Source organism: Urocitellus parryii, chromosome 5 (assembly GCF_045843805.1).
Source record: "Urocitellus parryii isolate mUroPar1 chromosome 5, mUroPar1.hap1, whole genome shotgun sequence".
NCBI classification, from domain to species: domain Eukaryota; kingdom Metazoa; phylum Chordata; class Mammalia; order Rodentia; family Sciuridae; genus Urocitellus; species Urocitellus parryii.
The window spans coordinates 5,622,278-5,646,123 of NC_135535.1; the positions used below are offsets into that span (position 1 = coordinate 5,622,278).

At 53.3% G+C, this 23,846-nt stretch overlaps 1 protein-coding gene across 1 annotated transcript in view; it reads left to right on the forward strand.

Annotated features, from left to right (window-relative positions):
* Positions 1–22,118, forward strand: part of Efcab6 (EF-hand calcium binding domain 6) — an 85,086-nt gene extending 62,968 nt beyond the window's left edge. The window contains exons 10-15 of the mRNA XM_077798488.1: positions 1,100–1,327; positions 14,784–15,018; positions 16,519–16,665; positions 17,880–18,064; positions 20,459–20,608; positions 21,996–22,118. Coding sequence (XP_077654614.1) covers positions 1,100–1,327; positions 14,784–15,018; positions 16,519–16,665; positions 17,880–18,064; positions 20,459–20,608; positions 21,996–22,118 — 1,068 coding nt within the window. The remainder of the gene's footprint in view (positions 1–1,099; positions 1,328–14,783; positions 15,019–16,518; positions 16,666–17,879; positions 18,065–20,458; positions 20,609–21,995) is intronic.
* The last annotated feature ends 1,728 nt before the right edge of the window (positions 22,119–23,846 follow it).

Genomic DNA, 23,846 nt, shown 5'->3' on the forward strand with positions numbered 1-23,846 from the left:
GGGTAGCTCAGAGGATGCTTGGGTCCAGGGGCAGCTCCCCACACCCCAGCCCTGGGCTCAGAGGCGGGACCCCTCCAGCCCTCCCCCTGAGGCCTGGCTTTGGCACCTTTTCTGACTCTGCAGGGGCTGCCTCCCTGGCTCCCGGCCTCCTGCAGAAGGCTGGGACTCAGCTGCCCACCGGTCTCCCAAGCCCAGTGTCCTCAGCGCTCCCTCTTGACTGGCCTTAGGGTAAACTGAGAGGCCCTTGCCATTGTCACGGTCCCTCTGCTGACACTCACCAAGCGGCTTCCCCGGCTTGTTCTTCCTGCCATCTGTCCCCTGCGTGTCCGCACAGTGACCAGCAGCAGATTGAAGGTGGTGCAGTCCCCTTAGCCCCCTGCTCACCAGCACATGAGCCTCCACAGGCTTCTGCTGCACTCCTGCCTGGGGTCCAGTTCCTCCTCACTCCAGGACACCCCCGGGCCCTGTGGACAGCGCCCCCGCCACCAGAGCCCCCCCAGGCCACAAGCCTGGCCCCACTGCTCCAGCAGATCCCTCCACACTCACCAGAAATAAGTCCCTGGGGTTGTGACAAGCCCTCTGCTTTAGGGCACATTGGCCAGCAGCTGTGCCACCACAGCAGCCGTGAAGGGCCAGAAGGGCCTCCCGAGTCCAGCTGCTGGAGCTGACCAGCCGAACCCACGTCCCGAAACCAAAGTGCAGATGACAATCCTCTGGCTTCTCTGGCCACGCGGTCAGCACACACCATGTGCCTGTTACATGACCCGAAAGACAGAGCGGGGGACCAGCAGGGCAGGACTGGCCCCTGGACGTGGGCCACCTCCCAGCAGGCACCATCTCGAGGGCTGTGGAGGGAACGCCTGTCCCTGGTGGATGGTCATGCTTGCCCGCCCGGTGCCATGCGGCAGGGCAGCCCAAGCCCCCTCCCAGCTAGGTCAGACCTGCCCCTGGACACAGACGTAGACCTGCCTCGGTGGATGCTGGTGTCCTGGCCTCTCCCCCTCAAGCTGGACTTCCCTGGGACTCGCCTGGGTACTGGGCCCAGAGCCAAAAAGTCCTGACTGCCTGCCCAGCAGGTCTTCTCCTCTGTTCTGTGCAGACCGCTGGTGAGTGGGCGGAGAAAATGCCCCGGATCCCGACCCCCTCATCGCCTGGGGACGTGGCCAACAGGGACATCCTAGAGCGGCTCCACAGAGCAGTGGCCTCCCACCCCCACACCATCGCCCAGGAGCTGGAGAACTTCGACACCATGAAGACCAACACGGTGTCCCGAGAGGAGTTCAGGGCCGTCTGCGCTCGGCACGTGCAGATGCTGACCGACAAGCAGGTGAGACCCGTCCAGCCCCAGGCGGGCGGCCCCGTGCCCGTCCCTGCGCGCGCTCCATTGAAAACACGGCAGGTTTTACTTATTTTGTTTTGTTTTCAAATCTTACCCAAGACCCATGGGAGCTTCCTGTTTATGTGACAGCTATAAATCACGCAGTTTCAATCAGGGTGCCAACAATGTCCCTTTCATTTTTAAAATTGAATTAAACTCAGCCCAAGCTCCCTTTCTCCTTTCCCGACCTGTGATCGCCCAGGGCACACAAGATCCAGGGAGGGGGCGGCTCTCCCTGCCCTGGCCTGCTGCTGCTCACCGCCCTCTCCCTGCCACTCCTGGGGCTGCCGCTCCTTGTGCTGGGGACACGCCCACCTGGGGAGCCTCCTGACTGTGCACAGGCTGGACACAGGCCATCGCTGTCTGGGTCTCTGCTCCCCATCACAGAGCCCTGGAAGGCCTTCCCCGAAGCTCCCTCCCCTGCGGCCCAGCTGGGCTTCTTCAGCTGGGAGTCTCTGGTCACCTGCTGCCCTGGGTCTCTTGGGCCTTCATGGCCTGCCAAGGCAAGAGCACCTCCCAGCAGACACCATCTCGAGGGCTGTGGAGGGAGCGTCTGTCCCCGGCGGACGGTCATGCTAACTGCTGGCACCAGGGGCACCACCCGCCCCCCCCCACTTTGTTTCTCCTTCTGTGCCAAACTCTGGCACAGTGCCTGGCACAGAGTGGATGCTCAGCCAGCACCCATGAGCGCAGTGTCCACCATGGGGTGGCCCCTCTCCCAGCCCGGTGGCTGAGCAGCCAGACGTCACAGTGCTCACACCCTAGGACTTCCCTTCAGCCCCAAACCTTCCTGCGCCAGCCCCCTCCAGCCACAGGATTCAGACACAAAGTGAGTCCCCTCCCACCAAGCAGAGGCCCCTCCTGCCTCCCAGCTCTGCTCAGGCTCAACCGGAGGCTTCCAGCAGACCCGGGGCTGGGGGTCCTGGGAGGAAACGGGGGCACAGCTGTCTCCCTTCACCTCCAGAGTCTGGGCATCTGAACTTGAGTCTTGTTTGTCAGCGTTCGGGGTAAGGACTTGAAATCATTCACGGGGAGCTGGGGGCCATCATCACAGCACCCCAGCCCCCTCGGGCTCTGAGCACCACCCGGAAGAGGCCCCCAGGGAGACCGAGAGGGTGAATGCTCTAAAAGATCCCACCTCGTAAAGCACTTTCTCATGACCATCTCTGCTCAGTGTGGAATCACTGTTTCAGGACAGTCCTGTCCCTCCGAGGACCAAAGGGGAGCCAGGCCTGACCTGGCAGTCGCTTCCCTGTCTTGGTTCCATGTGGACACCTGAGAGGAACATAGCCATGCTGTGGTTCTGGGGGCCAGCTAGTGGAAGTTCACCATAGAGAACTGATTATTGGTGTAAATATTGCTCTGATTATTGGTGTAAATCAGTGGCATGCTGACACACCTGACACTCCTGACAGAGAATCTGATTTTAATTTTCCACCAAGAAGACTTCATCGTCCCTAGCAGTAAAGCCCCCTCAAACAAAATGAAGCATTTATTTTAAAATGCTCACTTCTAAAAATAAACTGGTAGGCCTCACTGAGCTCACCTGCAGCAGCCCCAGAGCCCACAGGTGACGGTGCGTCCGGGGAGCAGGAAGTGTGCTCTACCTGGGGAGGGTGCTTCCGGAATGGGCTGGGGACAGCGAGAGCCTCAGGGCTCCGCGCGCGCTCTCTGCCTGGTCACTCTGCCAGCGCCCTTCTGGGCTGAGGCTCTGTCCTGACTAAAGCGCAGCTCAGAGGTAACCTGGGCCCTGACAAATCCAGCCCCTCATGCCACTATTGGTGACTGAAGTCACCGAGATAGTTCCGACCACATTAAATATCATTTTAACTACAGAATTCGCCACTTAGTTTATCTACATTATTAAAACATCCCACACTTTTAAAATGACGGTTGCTTGGGGGGCTGCTTTCTTGGCTGACAGAGCTCTGTTGGAGGGAAGGGCCCTGTCTTTTGAAACCTTTGGGTGCCTTTGACCCTTCAGGACAGGAGAGCATCTTCCTGAGCAGGCCGAGTGGGAAACTGGTGGGTCTGCGTGGATCTGCATAAAGTGTGTCATAGGGAGTGTGGGAACTGGGTCCACTTGGCCATGGCCAAGACGAGAGATGCAGGGTCGCTCTCCCCTTGCCGTGGGTCCAGGTCGGCCCGTGGTGCTGGGAGAGCACTTGTGCATGCGACCGTACCAGGGGAGGAGCTGTTGGGGTGTCTGAGCATATCAGATCTGAGACTTTCCAAGCAGATGCCCTTAGGAAGCTCAAGAAATGCCCCTCTCGGGCAGCAGACCTGGGTTTCAGCCACTTCTGCACCTGTCCAGCTAGGTCCACGGATATGAGTCCACCTGCCTAGCCTGTGTCCTCCCTGAGGAAGGGGGCCCACAGTATGCCCCTCCCTGCCCCTGCCTGCTACTGCCTCTGCCAGCCCCCAGCCCTCCTCCCTCCAACTCCTCTGACCAAGGTCCTCTGACCTGCCAACCTTGGGCTCCGCATCATCTGGCTGAGTCCTCGGACACTCCTGCAGGTTCTGGGGCCCAGAGCTGTCCATGCTGGCGATGCGGGGCGTGTCAGGGTGGTGTGCGTCACCCGCTGGGGGCCAGCTCGCCATAGTGGTGGCGGTGGGCTCGTGTCAGGAAAGGCGGGGAGGGCACCAGGGGAGGGCACTTAGGAATCCGGGTTCTGCCTGCTGAGGAGGGGCGCAGCAGCCAGGGTGCAGCAGGGTCTGAACCACGTGAGGGCGGTTCCCCCAGGCAGGGTGCTGAGCCCCTGGAGACCGGGAGGATGGCAGGTGGAGGGAACACTTCAGACGCAGCCGGTGTCAGGGACTGCTGCCTGCAGCCGGCGTGCCAGCAGACCACCCCTGCCCTTGTGGGGTCAGTGCCCTCGAGGGTCTCCAGACGTCAGCAAACCCAGTGAAACGTGTGTTGCGCGAGGTGGTGACAGATGCCAGGGAGACAGCACAGAGCGGCAGCTGGAGGGTAGTGGGCCGTGGTGACTTGCAGACTCGCAGTAGGGAAGGCCATCTGGGCAGGCGGCCTTAGGAGTGAGGACTGGACACCTGGGCAGAGGATGCTGGGAGCAGAGGCTCCTGGCAGAGAAGACCCGAGTGACCAGAGGATGGGACAGTGCTGAGCGCTAACTGGGAAGCCAGTAATGTCAAGGCTGCTCAGACCCGACCCGGGGCTGGGGGGAAGGGCCCCAAGCACAAGGGCGGCACCAGTGAGATGGAGGGCATGTGGGGTAACAGCTGGTGAGGTGGGGGTCACAGCTGTTCCAGAGTCGGAGCCCACAGGAGGTGATGATGGCCTGGGTGCAAGCCAGGAGCCGGACGGGAAGAGCGGGGGGTCTGGGGAGCAGCTGCAGGCCGACCGGAGAGGTCCAGAGCGGGCTGTGCACGGGGAGCTCCACAGAAGGTGAGGCGGGAGGAGAGGCGGGCGGGGTCAGCAGGGCCAGCAGAGCTGGAGCCCAGAGAGCCCCGAGCCTCCAGCTGCCCGGCTTGCAATCGGGGAGACAGGAGGGACCCACCACGGGTCTGAGCAGCCGCCTGCAGAGGACAGGAGACCCTGGGGGAGTTCCGCAGGAGGCCTGGCCCTGGGTGTCCCCAGATGAAGAGCAGCACTTCAGTGGAGAGTAACCAGATGCATCCATCTTTTCATTTCCCATATCCACTCCATGCTCTGCTTAAGAAACCCTTACCTCTCCAAGGTCGTAAGGTAACCAACCTCTGCTCTCTTCACAAGTTTTGAAGTTTTCACTTCCTGGGCTTTTTTTTTTTTTTTTTGTACCAGGAATTGAACCCAGGGGCTCTAAACCACTGAGCCACACCCCAGCCCTATTTTGTATTTCATTTATAGACAGGGTCTCACTTAGTGCTCAGTGCCTCTCTTTTCCTGAGGCGGGCTTTGAACTCGCTATCCTCCTGCCTCAGCCTCCCGAGCCGCTGGGATTACAGGCATGCACCATTGAGCCCAACTCACTTCATGTTTTTTCAGTGCCTGAAATATATTTTTCTTCTTCTGTAAAAGATAGAGATACAGTTTTTAAAAAAATTTGGTCTAATTAGTTATACATGCATTTTGACACATCATACATAAATGGAGTATAACTTCTCTTTCTTTTCGTAGTACATGATGTAGGATCACATCAGTCATGTAGTCATTTAGGCACAGAAGGGCAATAATACTGTCTGATTCATTCTACTATCCTCCCACCCCCATACCCCCTCCCCTCCCTTCACTCCCTTCTGCCTAATCCAAAGTATCACTATTCTTCCCCAGCCCCCCAACCCACCTTATTGTGAATTAGCATCCACATAGCAGAGAAAACATTCAGCCCTGGTTTTGGGGGATTGGCTTACTTCACCTAGCATGATATTCTCCAGTTCCATCCATTTACCTACAAATGTCATAATTTCATTCTTTTTTTAAGGCTGAGTAATAATTCATTGTGTATATGTACCACATTTTCTTTATCCACTCATCTGTTGAAGGGCACCTAGGTTGGTTCCATACTTCAGCTATTATGAGTTGAGCTGCTATAAACATTGATGTGGCTGCGTCACTATAATATGCTGATTTTAAGTCCATTGGGTATAAACCCAGGAGTGGGATAGCTGGGTCAAATGATGGTTCCATTCCAAGTTTTCTGAGGAATCTCCATACTGCTTTCCATAGTGGTTGCACCAATTTGCAGTCCCACCAGCAAAGTGTGAGTGTGCCTTTTTGCCTATAAGCTCACCAACATTTATTGTTGCTTGTATTCTTTTTTTTTTAATTTTTAAAAAATATTTATTTTTTTAGTTTTAGGTGGACACAATATCTTTATTTTACATTTTATGTGGTGCTGAGGATCTAACCCAGTGCCTCATGCATGCTAGGTAAGCGCTCTACCACTGAGCCACAACCCCAGCCCTATGGCTTGTATTCTTAATAATTGCCATTCTGCCTGGAGTGAGATGAAATCTCAGCGTAGTTTTGATTTGCATTTCTCTAATTGCTAGAGATGTTGAACTTTTTTATATATTTATTGATCAATTGTATTTCTTCTTCTGTGAAGTGTCTGTTAGTTCCTTAGCCCATTTATTAACTGTGTTATTTGCTTTTTGGCATTACGTTTTTTGAGTTCTTTATATATCCTGGAAATTAGGACTTTACCTGAGGTACATGTGGTGAAGATTTTTTCCTAATCTGTAGGCTCTCTCATCATGTTATTGATTGTTTCCTTTGCTGAGAAGAAGCTTTTTAGTTTGAATCCATCCCATTTATTGATTCTTGATTTTGCTTCTTGTGCTTTAGAGTCTTGTTAAGGAAGTCATATCCTAAGCCAACATGGTGAAGGTTTGGGCCTACTTTTTCTTCTATTAGGCACAGGGTCTCTGTTCTAGGCCTAAGTCTTTGATCCACTTTGAGTTGAGTTTTGTGCAGGGTGAGAGATAGGATTTAATTTCATTTTGTTGCACATGGTTTTCCAGTTTTCCCAGCACCATTTGTTGAAGAGGCTAACTTTCATCCAATGAATGTCTTTGGCACCTTTGTCTAGTATGAGACAACTGTATTTAAGTGGATTTGTCTCTGTTTCTTCTATTCTGTAAAATTGGTCTATGTGTCTGTTTTGGTGCCAATACTGTGCCAATTTTGTGACTCTAGGCTTGTAGTATAGTTTAAGGTCTGGTATTGTGATGCCTTCTGCTTTACCCTTCTTGCTAAGGATTGCTTTGGCTCTTCTGGGTCTCTTATTTTTCCAAATGAATTTAATGATTGCTTTTTTTCTAGTTATATGAGGAATGTCATGGGGATTTTAATAGGAATGGCATTAAATCTGTATAATGCTTTTGGTAGTATGGCCATTTTGACAATATTAATTCTGCCTGTCCAGGAGCATGGGAGATCTTTCCATTTTCTAAGGTCTTCTTTGATTTCTTTCTTCAGTGTTCTGTAGTTTTCTTTGTAGAGGTCTTCCACCTCTTGTGTTACATTGATTCCCAAGTATTTTTTTTTCCTCTGAGGCTATTGTGAACGGAGTAGTTTTCCTAATTTCTTTCAGTGGATTCATCACTGATGTGTAGGAGTGCGTTTGATTTATGGGTGTTGATTTTATATCCTGCTACTTTGCTGAATTCATTTATTAGTTCTAGGAGTTTTCTGGTGGAGTTTTTTTGTATCTTCTAAATAAAGAATCATGTCATCTGCAAATAGTGATAGTTTGAGTCCCCTTAATTTATTTCTTCTGTCTAATTGCTCTGGCTAGAGTTTCAAGGATGATGTTGAATAGAAGTGGTGAGAGAGGGCATCCCTGCCTTGTTCCAGGTTTTAGAGGGAAGGCTTTCAATTTTTCTCCCTTTAGAATGAAGCTGGCCTTGGGATTAGCATATATAGCTTTTATAATTTTGAGTTATTTTCCTACTTTCCCTAGTATTTCTAGTGTTTTGAACATGAAGGGGTGCTGGATTTTGTCAAATGCTTTTTCTGCATCTGTTGAGATGATCATGTGATTCTTGTCTAAGGATTGCTTTGGCTATTCTGGTCTATTGATTCAATGAATTATATTTATTGGTTTCTGTAAGTTGAACCAATCTTGTGTCCCTGGGATGAACTCCACTGGATCGTGGTGCACTATCTTTTTAATATATTTTTGTATGCTATTTGCTGGAATTTAATTGAGCATCTTTGCATCTATGTTCATTAGGGGATATTGGTCTTAAAGTTTTCTTTCCTTGATGTGTCTTTGTTTTGGTAACAGTGATGCTAGCCTTGTAGAACGAGTTTGGAAGGGTCCCCTCCTTTTCTGTATCATGGAATACTTTGAGGAGTATTGGTGTTAATTCTTCTTTGAAGGTCTTGTAAAAGTCAGCTGAGAATCCATCTGGTCCTGAGCTTTTCTTGGTTGGTGTGTTCTATTTCATTGCTTGAAATTGATCTGTTTAAATCATGTATGTCCTCCTGATTCAGTTTGGATAGGTCATATGTCTCTAGAAATTTGTTGATGTCTTCAAGATTTTCTATTTTACTGGAGTATAAATTTTCAAAACTGTTTCTAATTATCTTCTGTATTTCAGTAGTATCCATCATGATCATTCGTTTTTCATCATGAATTTAGTAATTTGAGTTTTCTCTTTTTCTTCATCAGCATGAGATTAGCACAGTTTTCCCATGCACATGGTCATTTTTCCCGGCACGACTTTTTGTTTGTTTTTGGTACTGGGAATGGAACCCAGAGGCGCTCTACCACTGAATCATGCCCCCAGCAATATCGTTCTTTATTTTGAGAAGGGTCTGGCTAAGTTGCTGAGCTGGCCTGGAACTTGCAATCCTCCTGCCTCAGCCTCTCCAGTTGCTGGGTTTTCCAGGTGAGCACCACTACATCTGGCCCAGCAGGTATTTGAATCATGCATTTACTTCCCACCTGTAACTTGACATTGTCATTGATGGACGCTCCTGGCAAGGTCTGTTTCTGGACTCTACTCCATTCTGCTGGCCTTTTTCTCTGTCCTTGAGTTAATACCAGATAACAGATAATTATTAAATTGCTTGCATTTGTAAGTCTTGGTGTCAGGAGGATCATATTTTTGTTCAGGAATTTGTCCACTTTTCTCTCTTCCCTTGTTCCTCTCTTTTAGGAACATCTGCCATCATCTGAACCCCTTGCTTTCCAAAGATATTTCACAATCATCTGGTCAATTTCCACAAAGAACCCTGTTGAAATTTTTCTTGGAATTGCATTAAATCTTGTCTCTTTGATGATAAGCAACTTTCCCCAATGGTGAGCTTCCCTAACTAGCAGCATGTTCCTCCTCCCTCCCTCTCTCCCTCCTCTCTCTCTCTCTCTCTCTCTCTCTCTCTCTCTCTCTCTCTCTCTCTCTTTCTTCTTCTTCTTCTTCTTCTTCTTCTTCTTCTATAATTTTCTGCATTAAGGTCTTTTACATACTTAAGCTCTTTATATTTTTGCTGTAAATAAAGTATTTCTAATGGTATTTTCTAACATTAAACTCTGTTACTGTTGGAACTTCCTTGCTAAATTATCAAATTTTAACAATCACCAGGAATTTCTCTTGAGCATGGATAAAACTCAGTAAATAATGGCAGTGAGGAGTTCTTTTCTAATCTGCATACATTTTATTTATTTTTCTGACTTTATAGCAATGCCTACAACCTTTAGTTCCATGTTAAACAAAAGCGGTGATAATGGACTTCATTGTTTTCCTTGATTTTAGCAAAAACGTTTCTACTGTTTCAAGATTAAATGTTTTCTCTACAGACTTTTTGTGTATCAAGATAAGAACTTTATCAACTGTAAGAACTTTCTTTTCATTCCTACTTTGCTAACAACTATTAGCTGAGAATGGATATTGATTTTGCTAAATGCTTTTCCTGTATCTATTGAGACATCCGTGCCATTTTTCCTACTCAGTTTCTTAATACAGTGAATTACATCAATGGACTTTCTAGTATTAGACCAAACTTGGGTCCCTTGTTCAAGCCCCGTTTGTTCACGATATATCAAAAGTGTTTTCACCGTGTTGGGCATGTAAGTTGCATCTGTGTTTGTGACATTCATCTGTCCTTTTATTTCCTCAGGATGTTTTATTTGACTTTGGAATCAGTTTTTTCTGTTTTTCCAGAAGAGTTCGGGCAGGGTCAGAGCTACCAGCGTCCTGACCGCTGAGTAGAAATGCCTGGGAAGCCACCTGGCCCAGTGCTGCTTTCATGGGGAGACTTTTTTTTTAATCTATAAATTTATTTATCTTGGGGGCTGGGGACGTGGCTCAAGCAGTAGCGCGCTCGCCTGGCATGCGTGCGGCACTGGGTTCCATCCTCAGCACCACATAAGGATAAAATAAAGAGATTGTGTCCACCTAAAGCTAAAAAATAAATATTAAAAAAATTATTTATCTTTTGTAGTTGTAGATACACAGAATGCCTTTTTTGTGGTGCTGAGGATGGAGCCCAGTGCCTCATGTGTGCTAAGGCAAGCGCTCTTCCACTGAGCTAGAGCCCCAGCCCGAGGGTTTTTTTTTTTTAATATATATATTTTTAGTTGTAGTTGGACACGATGCCTTTATTTATTTTATTTATTAATGTTTATGTGGTGCTGAGTATCGAGGGTCAAACCCAGCGCCTCTCACATGCTAGGCGAATGCTCTTCTGCTGAGCCACAACCCCAGCTCCTCGTGGGAAGATTTTAACTACTGAGTTGATTTCTCTTGTGGTTACAGGGCTGTTTGGGCATTTTTCTTTTTGTCAGTTTCAGAGGATTATATTTTTGTTTAGGAATCTGTCCACTTTTCTCTCAGTTTCCAAATTCACTGCCGTACAATTACTGATAGTGTGGTCCGTGGCGTCTCTTTAAGTACTTGTTGTGTTTGTAGTTGTGCCTCCTTTCTCCTTCCTAATATTATTATTTTCCAAATTATTCTTGCCAAAATTTGCCTGTTTTTTCAAATAATTAACTTTTAGTTTTGTAGAGCCTCATATATCTCTGTTTTCTACTTTTCTGCTCTTCATCTTGTTTGTTCTTCTTTAAACAAAGCTGGACACAGTTTTATTTCAGCTGTTCTTCCTTAATGAGCATTTAAAACTATAAAACAAATATATAAAACTATATATTTGTTTCTAATTACCATTTTAGCTGCATCCAAATTCTGATATGTAGTTTTAAAATCATAATTCAATTCTTGATCATTTTAATTTCCATTTTGATTCCTTCTTTGATCCATAATACATTCAGAAATATGCTTTTTGATTTCCAATGAAAGCACTTTTTAAAGATTGTTAACAGAAATTAACAGATAATTAATTGATTAGAGAATAGAATTGAATTGTACTTGAAAATACTTGAGATCTGATGTGTGGTCAGTTTTTAAAAGTTTCATTTGTGATTAGATAGTGTGTGCAACCCCCAGTTGTTGGGTGAAGAGCTCCACATTGTTGATTAAGACCCACTGTAACTTCTGGCCTCAAAGAATCTTTGTCCTTTCACTCTGCTTGGTCCGTCAATAATTAAGAGAAATGTTGAAATTTCCAACCAACGTGTTAGATATGTAATTTCTTTCAGGGCTTTAAAAAAATCAAGTATAAACGGATGGACTATTCTGTCCTTTTTGGGAATTGACCATCTTTAAACCTGGAAAATAGTTTTTTGTTTAAATTCTGTCTTAGTAGTATTATATAACTACTCTAGCTCTTTTATTTAATGAGTGCTCAGTATATCTATTGCTAACTTTTTTAAAAAATTTGACCCTTCTGTCACTTAGATTTTTCATGTGTGTGTTATAAACAGAACATAAGCAGATCTTTAAAAATCTAAATTTATAATCTCTTCCTTTTACTTATATGGATGTTTGGTCCATTTACATTTATTGTGATTATGGTATATAGATTTGTTTCTGTTATGTGATCTTATGCTTTCTATTTAATACTCATTTATTTTATTTTTAAAATATCTCCTTATTTTCTTTTGGATTAATCTTTTTTAAAAAACTGTCTTTCTAACCTTTTTGAAAGCTGTGTATCTTATTTCAACTGACTATTGCCCTGGAAATTTTACCATATATTATAAATCAAAATCCAGAGTTTAAAGCACATACTTGGTCCTCTGGCTTATAAAGACACTAAGTTGCTGTAGCTCTAATTGTCTCCTTGAGTGAGTTTTGTACTATTGTTATTTCATATTTTAAATATTTTTTCTTCACAAATTAAACCTTAGACTGGTTTGCTTTTATACAGGCATTCATTCGGAATTACCTCCTTTCCCCTAACTTCTTAGACCTTTCTTCTGGGATTGTTTCCTTTCTTTGTGAGGTATATCCTGGGGTCATGATCTGTTGAAAGTAAACTCTCTGTTTTTATCTAAAAATGCCTTTATTTTTGCCATTTTCAAAAGTAATTTTTCTGGTTGGAGAGCTGTGATTCTACAGTAATTGTCTCTTAACACGTTAAAAAAAAAAACACACAGCACTCCCCCACACTCTAGCTTTCACGGCTGTGCTTGTCATGCCTTGGTGTGGCTTCTGCAGGACTCGCCTCAGAACCGGCGCTCTGTGGGTGGGGCCCCCAAGCTCCTGGGGGGCTCTGATGTGCTAGAGGTCAAAACCACTGTACTCGTCTGCCTTCTGGTTCACACAGTCACCCCTCAGCTTTGCCTAATCTGTGGCCTAATCTATACTTTAATTGTTCAACAATTTTTAATTATTATATTTTTTATTTCAAGAAATTCTATTTGCCTATCATTTCAAAAATGCCTTGTCAGTTTGATAATATCGTTCTCCCTGCTCATTTTTAATACCATTCGCGCCCTTAACTACTTTATACACAACCACGCTGCGTTCTCTAATTAATAATTCTCTATCTGAAGTTGAAATCTGCTTGGCTTGTCCTTGCCAACTTATGTTCACAGTGACTTGCTGCTTCTGGGCCTGATTACTTTTATTCCATTAAGAGCTTGTATTTGACCCAGGGCCCCTGAGTGGCATTACGTGACCATTACGAAGTTACGGTTCTGCTGCGGAGGTTCGGTGCAGGGAGCACATCCAGGGAGGGCAGAGGACAGGGAGGGTCACCTGCGGAATCTACACTTACTGAGGAAGCAGGGCTGGGTGGGGGTGCTAGGGTAGACCAAAGTGGTAGGTGGGCACCCGTAAGGTTGGTGTGGGGGTAAAGACAGAGGTGTGGCCAGAGGGGAGTGTTCAAACCTGAGGCTCCAGGGCGCCCCGGAGGGTGGTGGCATAACTGAGATGAGGCCAAGGATTAGGGGAGTCCGGTTTCAAGGGTTCCCCCACCTGCCTGCTGGGGTGCCGCATCTGCCAGAAGCTACAGTAGGACGTGAGTCATGGAGAAGAGGTCAGGGGCCTGGGAGCACAGGGGTTAGGAGAGCCCCTCCCCACACACCTCCAGGCCCTGCAGGGCACTGGTGGCCCGGCCGAGTGGCCCCCTCCTCCCAGGAAAGAGCAGCTCCAGTCGGGGCCAGAGTTTAGGAAGAGGATGTGTCAGAGTGAGGATATGTTTGCCGGTTGTGGGGACTATCCCTGGGGCACCGAGGAAGGGTGGAGGCTGGGAGGGGCAGAGGGGGGAGGAGAGGCCCCCAGTACTCAGTTCCCCAGCAGAGTCCCTGGGGGCAGTGGGTGAGGCTTAGGCTTCTGGAAGTCCCAGCCTGCTGTGGCTGGAGGTCCCAATGGCCTGGGGTGAGGTGGAGGCTGCTCAGCAGGGCCCTGAGTCGGCCTCCCATGCTCTCAGCCTGCTCTCCCAGGCTTCAGCAAGTTCTCAAGGTAGGAAGGGCCTCCGGTCTCCTCCCGAGCAGAGGCTGGCTCTCCTCCCGGGAATGTACAGCCCCCTTAGCGCCAGCCTGTTGTCAGTCACACCCCTGAGGATTTACTTGTGCAGGCCAAGAAGCTGTGACAGAGACTGGTCAGTGCGTGCCCCAGCCCAAGTCACACAGCAGCACTCACTTGTCACCTACACCTTGACCCATGCAGTTCAGGGCGGCGTGGCGGCTGAGGGAACTTGGGCTTTGAATACAACCAGAGACGGTCACCTTGATTTGCCATGGGGACACCCCAGTGGACACTCAGAGCAGATGGGGCTCATGGCGAGGTCCGGGCAGCATGGAGAGGTGTGGGGTGGGAAGGAGGGAGAGCTGAGCTTCCCTGTCCCTGTCCCCGTCCCTGTCCCCGTCTGTCTCCCTCTGCTCTCTCGGGGCTGCTCCTGCTCAGCCTGCGGAGAGGCTGGGCTCCACTGGACCCAGGGCTCAGCAAAACATCCAGCCGGAAGCTGCTGCTGCTCTTCTTGGCTCCTGAAATCCCTCAAGTCATCTCAAGGTGGTCACTGAGGAGACCCCGAGTCATTCTCTGTTAGTGGCACAGGTGGCCGAGCGCAGAGCCATGAGCTTCTCCCGGGTTCTAGGGCCTCCCTTTTCGTCTTGTGAGAGGACGTTTTTGCCCAGAGGGTGAAATAGATGGTGGATGCGAACTGGGGGTGGTGGGCTGTCGCGCGTGAGCGGTTGGCAGAGCTGGGTGACCGAGGGATGAGGGAGCAGTGAGGCCCCCCGGGACAAAGGAGGGGCAGGCTTTGATTTGCATTTTCTCCTAAAATGTTTTTATACACTGCAGCTCAGTCACTGTGACTAATCACAAGATTTAATGGCCTTAAACTGCTCACTAAGGGCCCAATTCAATTAAAAAATGTCCTGCGGAAGCCATGAATAATCCCCTCGTCTTGGCTTTCCCAGTCTTCCAGAGGCTTCCGCCAAGTGGAGGCCAAATGGATTTTTTCCTTTTTTAATCTTTTTTTATCATCGTGGGCCTGGGCCCCCTGCCAGCGACATCTCCCTCGCCTCCCCTCCTTCCGTCCCACTCTGCACCAGGCCCACGGGGCTCCAGCTGGGCCCCGCTGACACTGGGAATGACTTCTGCTTCTTTGCAGTTTGACAGGCTCTGGAGTGAGATGCCCGTCAGTGCCAAGGGGCGGCTGAAGTACCCCGACTTCCTGAGCAGGTTTGGTCCGGAGCGGGCAGCCACGCCACCAGTCTCCCACAACTCGACCAGGGCCCAGAGAGGGAGCAGCGTCCCCGTGGTCTTGGAAAGAACCAGATCTACCGTCTCCTCGCCCACCCATGACCTGAAAGGGGGGTCGAAATCGCGGAGTCTGCCCTGCGTGAGTTCTCAGCCGGCCAAGGCCCCTGCCACCTTGCTAGACCCACACAGCCTGGCGCCAGGGTGCTCCCTCCCCGGGTGCAGGCGACCAAGAGACTGGGCTCAGGGGAGCCTGCCGTGGGGGACTCGGGAAGGGGCTTCCTGTGGAGGACTGGCTGTGGGGAGGGCAGGAGGGAGGGTCGGGCAGGAGGGGGGTCAGCACTGGGGTGACCCGGAGACTCTGCTGGTCTGCTGGTGTGGAAGGTGGAGGGGCCCCAAGCTGAGGACCAGGGGAGGTCTCTGGAGGCTAAAGACATCCGGACACCTGGGTTTTAGCTCAGCAAGGCCACTTAGACTTTGGTTTTGGGTGTCGAGTCGCCAGGTCTGTGTTCATCTGTCAGAGCAGCAATAGGTCACACACAGGCCTGAGGGCCCTCAGGACATCCCGTTCACTGTGAGGGGCACGAACCATGGCGGGTTGCTACGCAGCAGAGACGTGGTCTGCGGAACTCTGGTGCCCACTGTGGCTGCTGCAGGGAAGGGACCCACAGAGGCAGGGAGATGGTGGGTGGATGGTCTGGGCAAGAGGCCCCTGTCTTGCAGCGGGGTGGGGAGGGCGTGGGAGCAGGGCCACACCCTGGACGGTCTTCAGGGTGGACCCACAGGACCTCCTGAGGGTGCACTGCGGGCGGGGCAGGAGTGGGAGAGTCCGGACGCTGCCCAGTGCTGGCCTGGCGGCTGGAGAAGGCAATGCCCACCCCAGGAGCTGCGCAGGCCCTGGCAGGAAGAAGGACCTGGGCCCCCTGAGGGTCGTTGAGGAGCTCAGGAGAGAGGTCCGGGTTAGACGGAATTGGCTTCCTGCTGTAAATGGGAAATACAAGGAAACCAAGAACAGCCTCCTACTTGGTCCACCTCATTTCGAAATAAGAGATATTCTGTGTTTACTAGATGGATACCTCGGGCCAATGACAGGTCAGTCCCTCATTTAGGTAAGACTCCCCAGGCCCCAGGCACATATACCACTGGTGCACTTCAACTGTGGCGGTATATTTATCTCCCAAGCTATTTTGGCATTACGATTTGGCTCAAATACAGCTCACTGATGGAAATGAAGTTTGTCAGTTGTAGGATGTTTATCTGCTTCATTCTTCATTGTATTTACCCTACCTGTGTCACTGCGCACCTCCAACCCTGAGTCCCCTCGGCTGGTTCTTTATTATTTTCACTTACTTTATTTATTTATTTATTTATTTATACCAGGGATTGAACTCAGGGGCACTTATACACTGAGCCACATCCCTAGCCCCATTTTATTTTTTATTTTGAGACAGGGTCTTGCTGAGTTGCTTAGGGCCTTGCTAAGTGGCTGAGGCTGGCTTTGAACTTGTGATCCTCCTGCCTCAGCCTCCCAAGCAGCTGGGATTACAGGTGTGCTCCACGCACCCAGCTCTTACTTCCACTTTACATCTCATTTTAAACCACCTTTTATTTTCCTTCCCACCAGACCCCCGCGAGCATGGGGCTAGCGCCAGGCACCCCGCCCCTGCAAAACTGTGAGCCCCTGGAGAACAAGCTCAGGAAGCAGGTCCAGGGCTGCTGGCGGGGGCTGCTGAAGGAGTGCAAGGAGAAGGACGTGGACAAGCAGGGCACCATCTCCGCCTCCGAGTTCCTGGGTGCGCTGCGGCTCCGTCCCCTTTGCCACTCCTCTGCAGGAGGCTGTTCTCCCTGGCACAAGCCCATACTCCAGGGGGGAGGTGAAAGAGAGCGGGAGACCCACGGGGGCTTCTGGGGAGTGGGCAGCCTGCAACCTGCAGGGCCACGGCACCCTCTGTGACTGGCAGCTGGAGACCAGACCCGTGTCACTGGAGAATGTGGCGCTCACAGACCAGGCAGCGGCACAGTTGGGGGGGGCCCACTCTGCCAGCCTCCCCTCCTTGGTGTTGGTTAAACTGCTGGGACTTACACATCACTAGGTGTGGCGTGCTGGCCAAGGTCTACACCCAGGAAGTGAGTCGGACCCAGCCGCTTAGCTCTTCCTAGTAACCCTGCTGACATAAGAAGTTCCCTCAAGACCCTGCAACAGGGTGCACACTCACTATCACAACCAAGACTTAAAATGCACAGAATAAGGTGTCATTTAACAGCACACCTGAAAAAGTACTCGTAAATTAAATAGGAAAATATGAGATCAATACTAATCAAATACTATGATGTTGATCAAATGCAACATGTTTTGCTAAAACCAAATCAGCAAAACTGGTTCTAATGCCCATTCGAGTTGCCCTCGGTTTTTGAGTTAATTCTATTGGTTCTGAGCATGAGGCACCCTAATTGGTGCTGCTGTTCGTATGGTCATTGTTTTCCTTCTTAACCATGAACTTCCTGGTCAGTCACGGATCCATTATTCCCAGGAGCTTGCTAGGCTTAATAGTGCACCCAGAATTCAAAACTGACCCACGGCCAGTCCTTCCGCATTCCCCTCCCTGCTGACGCCTACTGCAGGTCGGCATGGGAAGTAGTTCCACAGATCGTAGATGTCATTGGAATGAAAATGCAGGGTGTGCAGATGGTCGGGGCCTAACAGAGTCCCCAGCGCCTGTCGAGCCCCCTCCCACAGCCGCCCCAGCAGCCTCCCCCTGCTGCTTGCACCAGCCCCTCTCCTGGCTCCCACAGTACCCTGTCCACCCCCTGCCACCACAGCTCTCGTGACAGGACAGCGGGCTACCCAGGACCGTGGGCCTCTCCTGGGGCACTGAGTCTGTCGTGCGTCTGTCTGCCTGGCCGTCCACCCACCTGAGCTCTGAGGCAGGAGGGAGGGCCAGCTGCGGGTGCTGAGGGGAGGGTGAGCCAGGGGACCGCCACCGACGGCCTGCCGTGGTGTCTGCAGCCCTGGCGGAGAAGTTCAACCTGGACATGAGCAAGGAGGAGAGCCAGCAGCTCGTCCTCAAGTACGACTTGAAGAACAACGGCAGGTTCGCCTACTGCGACTTCATCCAGAGCTGCGTGCTGCTGCTGAAGGCCAAGGAGACTGCGCTGATGCACAGGATGAGGATCCAGAACACGCAGAAGATGGTAGGAGTGCAGCCGGGGCGGGGCGGGCGGGACAGGACGGGGCCCCTGCTTCTCAGAGAAGGTGGACTTGGTGCATCAGAGGCTCCATGGGGCCCCTGGCCAGGCCACCCCGCTCTGCCGCCAGCCAGGACTCACTGCCAGGTGTCCCTGGCCTCTCTGCCACCTGCCCACAAACCCTGCTCAGAGGTTCCTGGACCCGTGGCACGTGCTGAGCGCGGCCTGACCCCATCTCCTCTGTTACCCAAAGGCCCTGCAGGGCAGCTGTCTGGGTCAGGGCTCAGCCTGGAGCAGGGCAGGGTAAAGGCGAGTGTCCGCCAGGCTTCAGGGACATTGAAAACAACTCAGAGACTTACTTCCTTGTAAATGATTCAAAGATCTCCTTTCTCTCCTTCTGGAACCACAGAAAGGCCTGGAGCCTGGACCTCGGGTCCTCGTGTCCTGGGAAGAGCTCAGGTGGCTCTTCCCAGAGCCATGAGGAGCATCAGCCTGACGCCAGGCACAGTGTCAGCCACTCCCAGGGGCCCTGCCATGTGGGGCGGCCACCACAGAGACAGCTGAGTGCGCCTGGGCGTGGGGTGGGGCTGGAGGAGTTCTCCCTCTGTTCCCTCAAAGGCACCCTGCAGACACTAGGTGGCACCGAAGGGCGTGGCTCTTAACTCTCAGCTGGGTGCAGTCTTCCGCTGACCCTGGCCCCATGCGTGTTGGCGGCCTCTCCTCCCGCGCACCTTGGGCAGGCCCCCAGACCTGGACCAGGAGGGGCCCCAAGCTGCTCTGCATCCTCAGTGGCGCTGAGCTAGATGACAAGTGCTGCTGGCGACTCAGGGACCAAACACTGAGTCCAGTCACCTTGGGACTCAGCTGGAAGGGCCCTGCCCCCCACCCCCCCACCCCTGGCAGCCAGCAGAGGTCAGGGCGCACACTGCCAGCAAACGACTTGGTGGAGTCCGTGCGGAAAGTGTCTGCCCTAACCCTGGTGCATTGGTCGTCTTGTGCAGAATCGGGGGCCCTCTTAGCGGAGCTTCCATTGAACAAGCAGGGCCCGTGTGAGGCTTAGGCCGAGCTCATGGAGGGGAACTCAGGTTGGGGCGTCCTCTGGCCAGCTCAGCTCTCTGGTGAGCAGGGAGAGGCCACAGGTCCCAGGAACACAGTTGGGGACCATGGGGACCACGTGGCCTGAGAGGCCCCTACCTCCCTCCTTCCTCCATGCCCACGGCCTGTTGCCTGGCCTGAGAATGAGCGAGGTCTGCTGGCCGGAAGGCCTGCGCGGAGCGGCCAGTGGGAGTGCTGGGAAGAGCTCGCTGGGCCTCCTGAGCCTCCCGAGGAGAGGCTGCCCAGCTTCCAGAACTCATCTGCCCTCTGTGTGGCTAAAAGCCGGTGACAGGTGCCCTGGGACAACCAGGGAGACCAGCCTCGTGGCCGATGGCCCAGCACAGCCCACTGCTCTCCTGGCCCATCCCAGGCTCCACGCCACGCTTCACAATGGTTCTGCCCTTCGCGCCCCTGGGAGAGCAGCCCCTGCCCACCTGACTCGCTGTGGCCCTGTCTCAGCCATCTCCGTCCCCTCTGGAGCTGCCAAGGCCCCACCATAACTGAGGCGCTCTGTGAAGTTCTTGCAGAGAAGGAAGAGCGTGGGCTTTCCAGCCTCTGGGCATCTTCTCTGCAGCCTCCAGCAGCGTTGAGCCCACTGGGGAGGTGGCCCCGGGGCTGCTGGTTCTGGCGCTGCCAGGGTCATGGGCCAAAGAGTGCCACGGGGTCAGCACACCGTGGAGTGATGGGAACCGGACGTGGGCCGAGCCGTCCTCAGGGTGCATGGACCCACCATGAGGCAGATTAGCAGCTACCAAAGCTCTGGGGAGCTGGGGACTTCCCATCGTAGGCGCTAAGTGAAAGCAATTTGATCTGCTGATTTGTTTTACGTAGCGCCATGTTCAGATTAAACTTTCCTCAAATGTGTTCCTCGTGGCTGCCGACACTCACCTCTGTGATATCCAGACATATGCTGGGCTGCATCCTGCTAAAACATCCTGTTTCCAGTCAGTGGCGCCTACGCGAGGCGGGGTGGTGTGCGCATGTGCTCTAGCTGCTGGATGTGACCACAGCCCGGCGAGGTTTCAGACTCCTTATAACCTACTGGAATTCGCGGGGTGGAACCTCTTTTTTCTCAGACCATCTTGAAGTCGACCTGGCACCTGCCAGGCCCTCACCTGCAGGAGGCATGTGGCCTCCTGAGCCTCCGTCTCCTCCTCTGTGACCTGGGGGTAGGAGACCGACCCCCTTCACAAGGTGCGGGGAGGGCCCCAGGGGGCCGTGGCAGGCGAGGACAGCCACCCACAGGGAGCTCCCGCCCCTCCCCCACCTGGCCCTGGTCCCCCTCCAGCCTCCCTTGTGTTGCAGAAGGAGGCAGGCACAGAGTCGTGCTCTCTCTACATGGTGCTGCTGCGCATCCAGCCCAAGATCCTGCACTGCTGGCGGCCCATGCGGCGCAGCTTCAAAAGCTACGACGAGGGCGGGACGGGGCTTCTGAGTGTGGCTGACTTCAGGAAGGTGAGCCCAGCTCCCAGGGGTGGTGGCCTCTGAGCAGGACCCACCACCCAGCATCAGTGGCCAGAAAGCTCAAAACAGGGCCCCTGTGCTTCCACACAGAGGCCCAGGTGGCCTGCTATCCCAGCCCTTGCCCCCTGGGGCTGGTTGCCTGGGCCCTGTCCACCTGCCCCTCCCCTCGAGCTCCAGCTCCTCCTGAGGGTGGCCCTGGCCCGCACCCCATCCTGCAGCGCCACTGCCCTTGGCAGCTTCCTGTGGGCCCTGCCTACTGCCGCTGCTCCTGAGCCCTGGCAGGTGCTGGGCAGAGACCCTGTGCTCCATCGAGGCCCCTGCCGCTGGGCCTCGTGGTCGACCCAGAAGAGAGCAGGACACAGGCCTCCCATGCAGCCCACATTGCCCATGGCCACCTTCCCTGGGGCCAGGCACAGTGGCAGCCAGGGTTCTCCTCTGGCCATGAACGAGGAGCAGGAAGGAGGGCGGTTCTCTCCTCCCCTTCTTCAGACACTGCCCTCACAGAGGAGGAGATGGGCACCGGCGGAGGACCCGGCCCTGCTGAGCACTCACTGCTTCACCCCAGGGGCCAGACAGCCAGGCCAGCTGCCCTCCGCCCAGGGGTCTCCTCTTGGAAACAAACCAAGACAAAACATAGATAAGAATGGGGAGCCTCACTTTATGACCAGAATCTGTCTCTTGGGATTTGTGGCTGAAGGTCCAAGTTGACTTCCCTCCACATCAGGGAGTCCAGAGCTGGCATGGTGGCTGGATGGTCATCAGGGACGCGTTTCCATTTACCACCCTGGGTGCCTGGCTTCCTCCCCCAGTGCCAGCTCGTGGTCCCAGATGGCTGCTGGGGCCCCAGCCTCATGTCCACATTCCAGAGAGGAAAGGAGGAGAGGAAGAGGACCTGGGCCTCTCCTTTAGAGCAGTCTCGCAGAAGTTCCAAATGCATTCTCCTTTCGCTTTCTCTGGTCAGGTGCCTGGCTGCAAGGGAGGCTGAGAAGTGGTCCCTGAGAGTGGGCCACAGCAGCCTAGAAGGAAAACAGGTTCTGTCACTGGGGCAGGGCAGTTGGCTCTGGGCGGACACATAGCTGTCTCTGCCATAGGCTGCATCACTGTCCCACCCGTGGGCTGCGGTCACCCACATTAAGGCCCTGAGACCAGGTCTCCCCACCCCAACCCGCTCCTCCGTCTGCTCACCCTGCCTGGACATGTGGCCCTTCAGGAAGGCCGGGGGATTGACCTGCGGCCCGGGAGAGCCAGGGTTTCCATCCCTTCCAGTGTCACACCCAGATGCACAGAGGGGCCGCCCTGGGGCTGCGTCCAGTGAGGCGTGCCTTTCTGGGAGGGCTTCGGGCTGGCCTGGGTGACGGTGGCCTGCTGTGTCCCGCAGGTGCTGAGGCAGTACAGCATCAACCTCTCGGAGGAGGAGTTCTTCCACGTGCTGGAGTACTACGACAAGACGCTGTCCTCCAGGGTGGCCTACAATGACTTCCTCCGCGCCTTCCTGCAGTAGCCTGCACCCAGCACGCACAGCGGGCCTGGCTCTGGCCCAGGGCTAGTAAAATAAGGGCATTGAGGGGGCTCCCAAATTTCCCAAAACCTCTCCTGAAAGGAGACCTGGCCAGCCTGCAGCCCTGGTTCGGCAGGCCCTGGCCGAGGCTGGAGGCCTCTGCAGGCGGCCTGGGCAGCCCTGCCTCGTCTCCTTCACTCACTGGTTTGAGCAAATAAAAAGTCTTTTTGAGGCTTTAAAAGAGTATGGAGATGAAGTGTTTTAGAGCTTGAAATTTCTGGAGGTTTTATCCACAGTCACCCGATGGGCACCTCCTCCAGGCCAGCCCTGTGCACTGCCACCCGAGGGCGGCCACTGGCTCAGAGGACACCTGCTGCACCCTCTGTGGGGCCGAGTCCCTGGGGCCTGCGAGCTGCTGCAGGGTGCCTGCTCAGGGGCGCTGGCCAGCTGATGTCTGCAGAGCAGCTCACCCCACGTGGGGTCTGGTTGCACCCTGGCTCAGCCTTTCTGAAGCCTGGCCCAGGGGTTGTTGGTGTGACAGGTGACGAGCTCAGAGAAGTCTGGCTGCTGCTCTCTTCCCCTGCAGTGCAGCAGCCGAGGGCCGGGGCAGGTGGCAGCCTCTGGAGGCCTTCAACCCACCGCCAGGGTGACCACCTAGGGACAGCGGCAGGCGCCCCGGGATAGGGAGGAGGCAGGTCCTTGCCCCCAGCTCCTCGGGCACTGGGCCACAGCTGAGGTGACTTGGGCCAGGCAGGGCCGGGCAGGCCCCAGGTCCAGAGAACCCTGGGCCCGGGAAGCTCGGGAGAGCCTGCTACAGGGAAAGCAGGGGCAGCTCAGGAGAGGCCCCAGAGCCGCACGGGGCCCTGAGCAGGCACCCCACAACCTGGCTGCCCCTCTCGGGCCTTGCAGGCCCCTGCCACTCCCTGCCTCAGAGTCCTTGTCCATGGATGGGGAACACGCTCTGACCCTGGGCCCTTGGGAAGCTCTGTTGCAGGAAGAGGCTTCCATCTGAGATAAGGAGGGACATGAGCACCCACATTCCGGGTCCAGGCAAGGACTGGAGGACAGCTCGGGCGTGGGCACAGGACCAGGGTGGGGCCAACGACCAGGGAGCACGGGAGAGTGCCAGTCTCTGCCAGCACTGCTGACACATCACCATCTGGGCTTCCCCTGGTATTCCCACTTGACAGGTGAGGAAACTGAGGCGTGGGAAATGGACTTACCCTCAGCCTCACACTCACAGTGAGTGGCTGCCCAGGCAGGGCTGAGGCCCAGATGACAGTGTGTGCTGTGGCTGGGTAAGTGTCCCCTCAGGCCCCCGTGTTGCAGGCTGGGCCTCCACCCATGGCCCTGTTGGGAAGGGCCAGGAACTTGGGATGTGGGCCTAGCAGGAAGTGTTTAGGCCCCTGGGACTGTGTTGCCAAGGGGATGATGGGACCCCAGCTGCTCCGTCTTCTCTCGCCTTTGCTTCCTGGGCATGAGGCTAGTGTCTCTGCTCCATCATACACTCCCGCCATGAAGTGCTGCCCACCACAGGCCCAGCCTCCTCTTCATAAGCTGGTTGTCTCGGGTATTTTGTCACAGTGCAGAAAGCTGGCTGACACAGCCTGGGGCTGGGATGGCTGCCTGGAGGAGGGCGAGTGCCCCTGCCCAGAGCCTCCTGCCCGGCACCGTGCTGCAGCCCTCCTAGGGCCTCTGCCCTCTTCTGCATAGCCCCAGATTCCTCCCAAG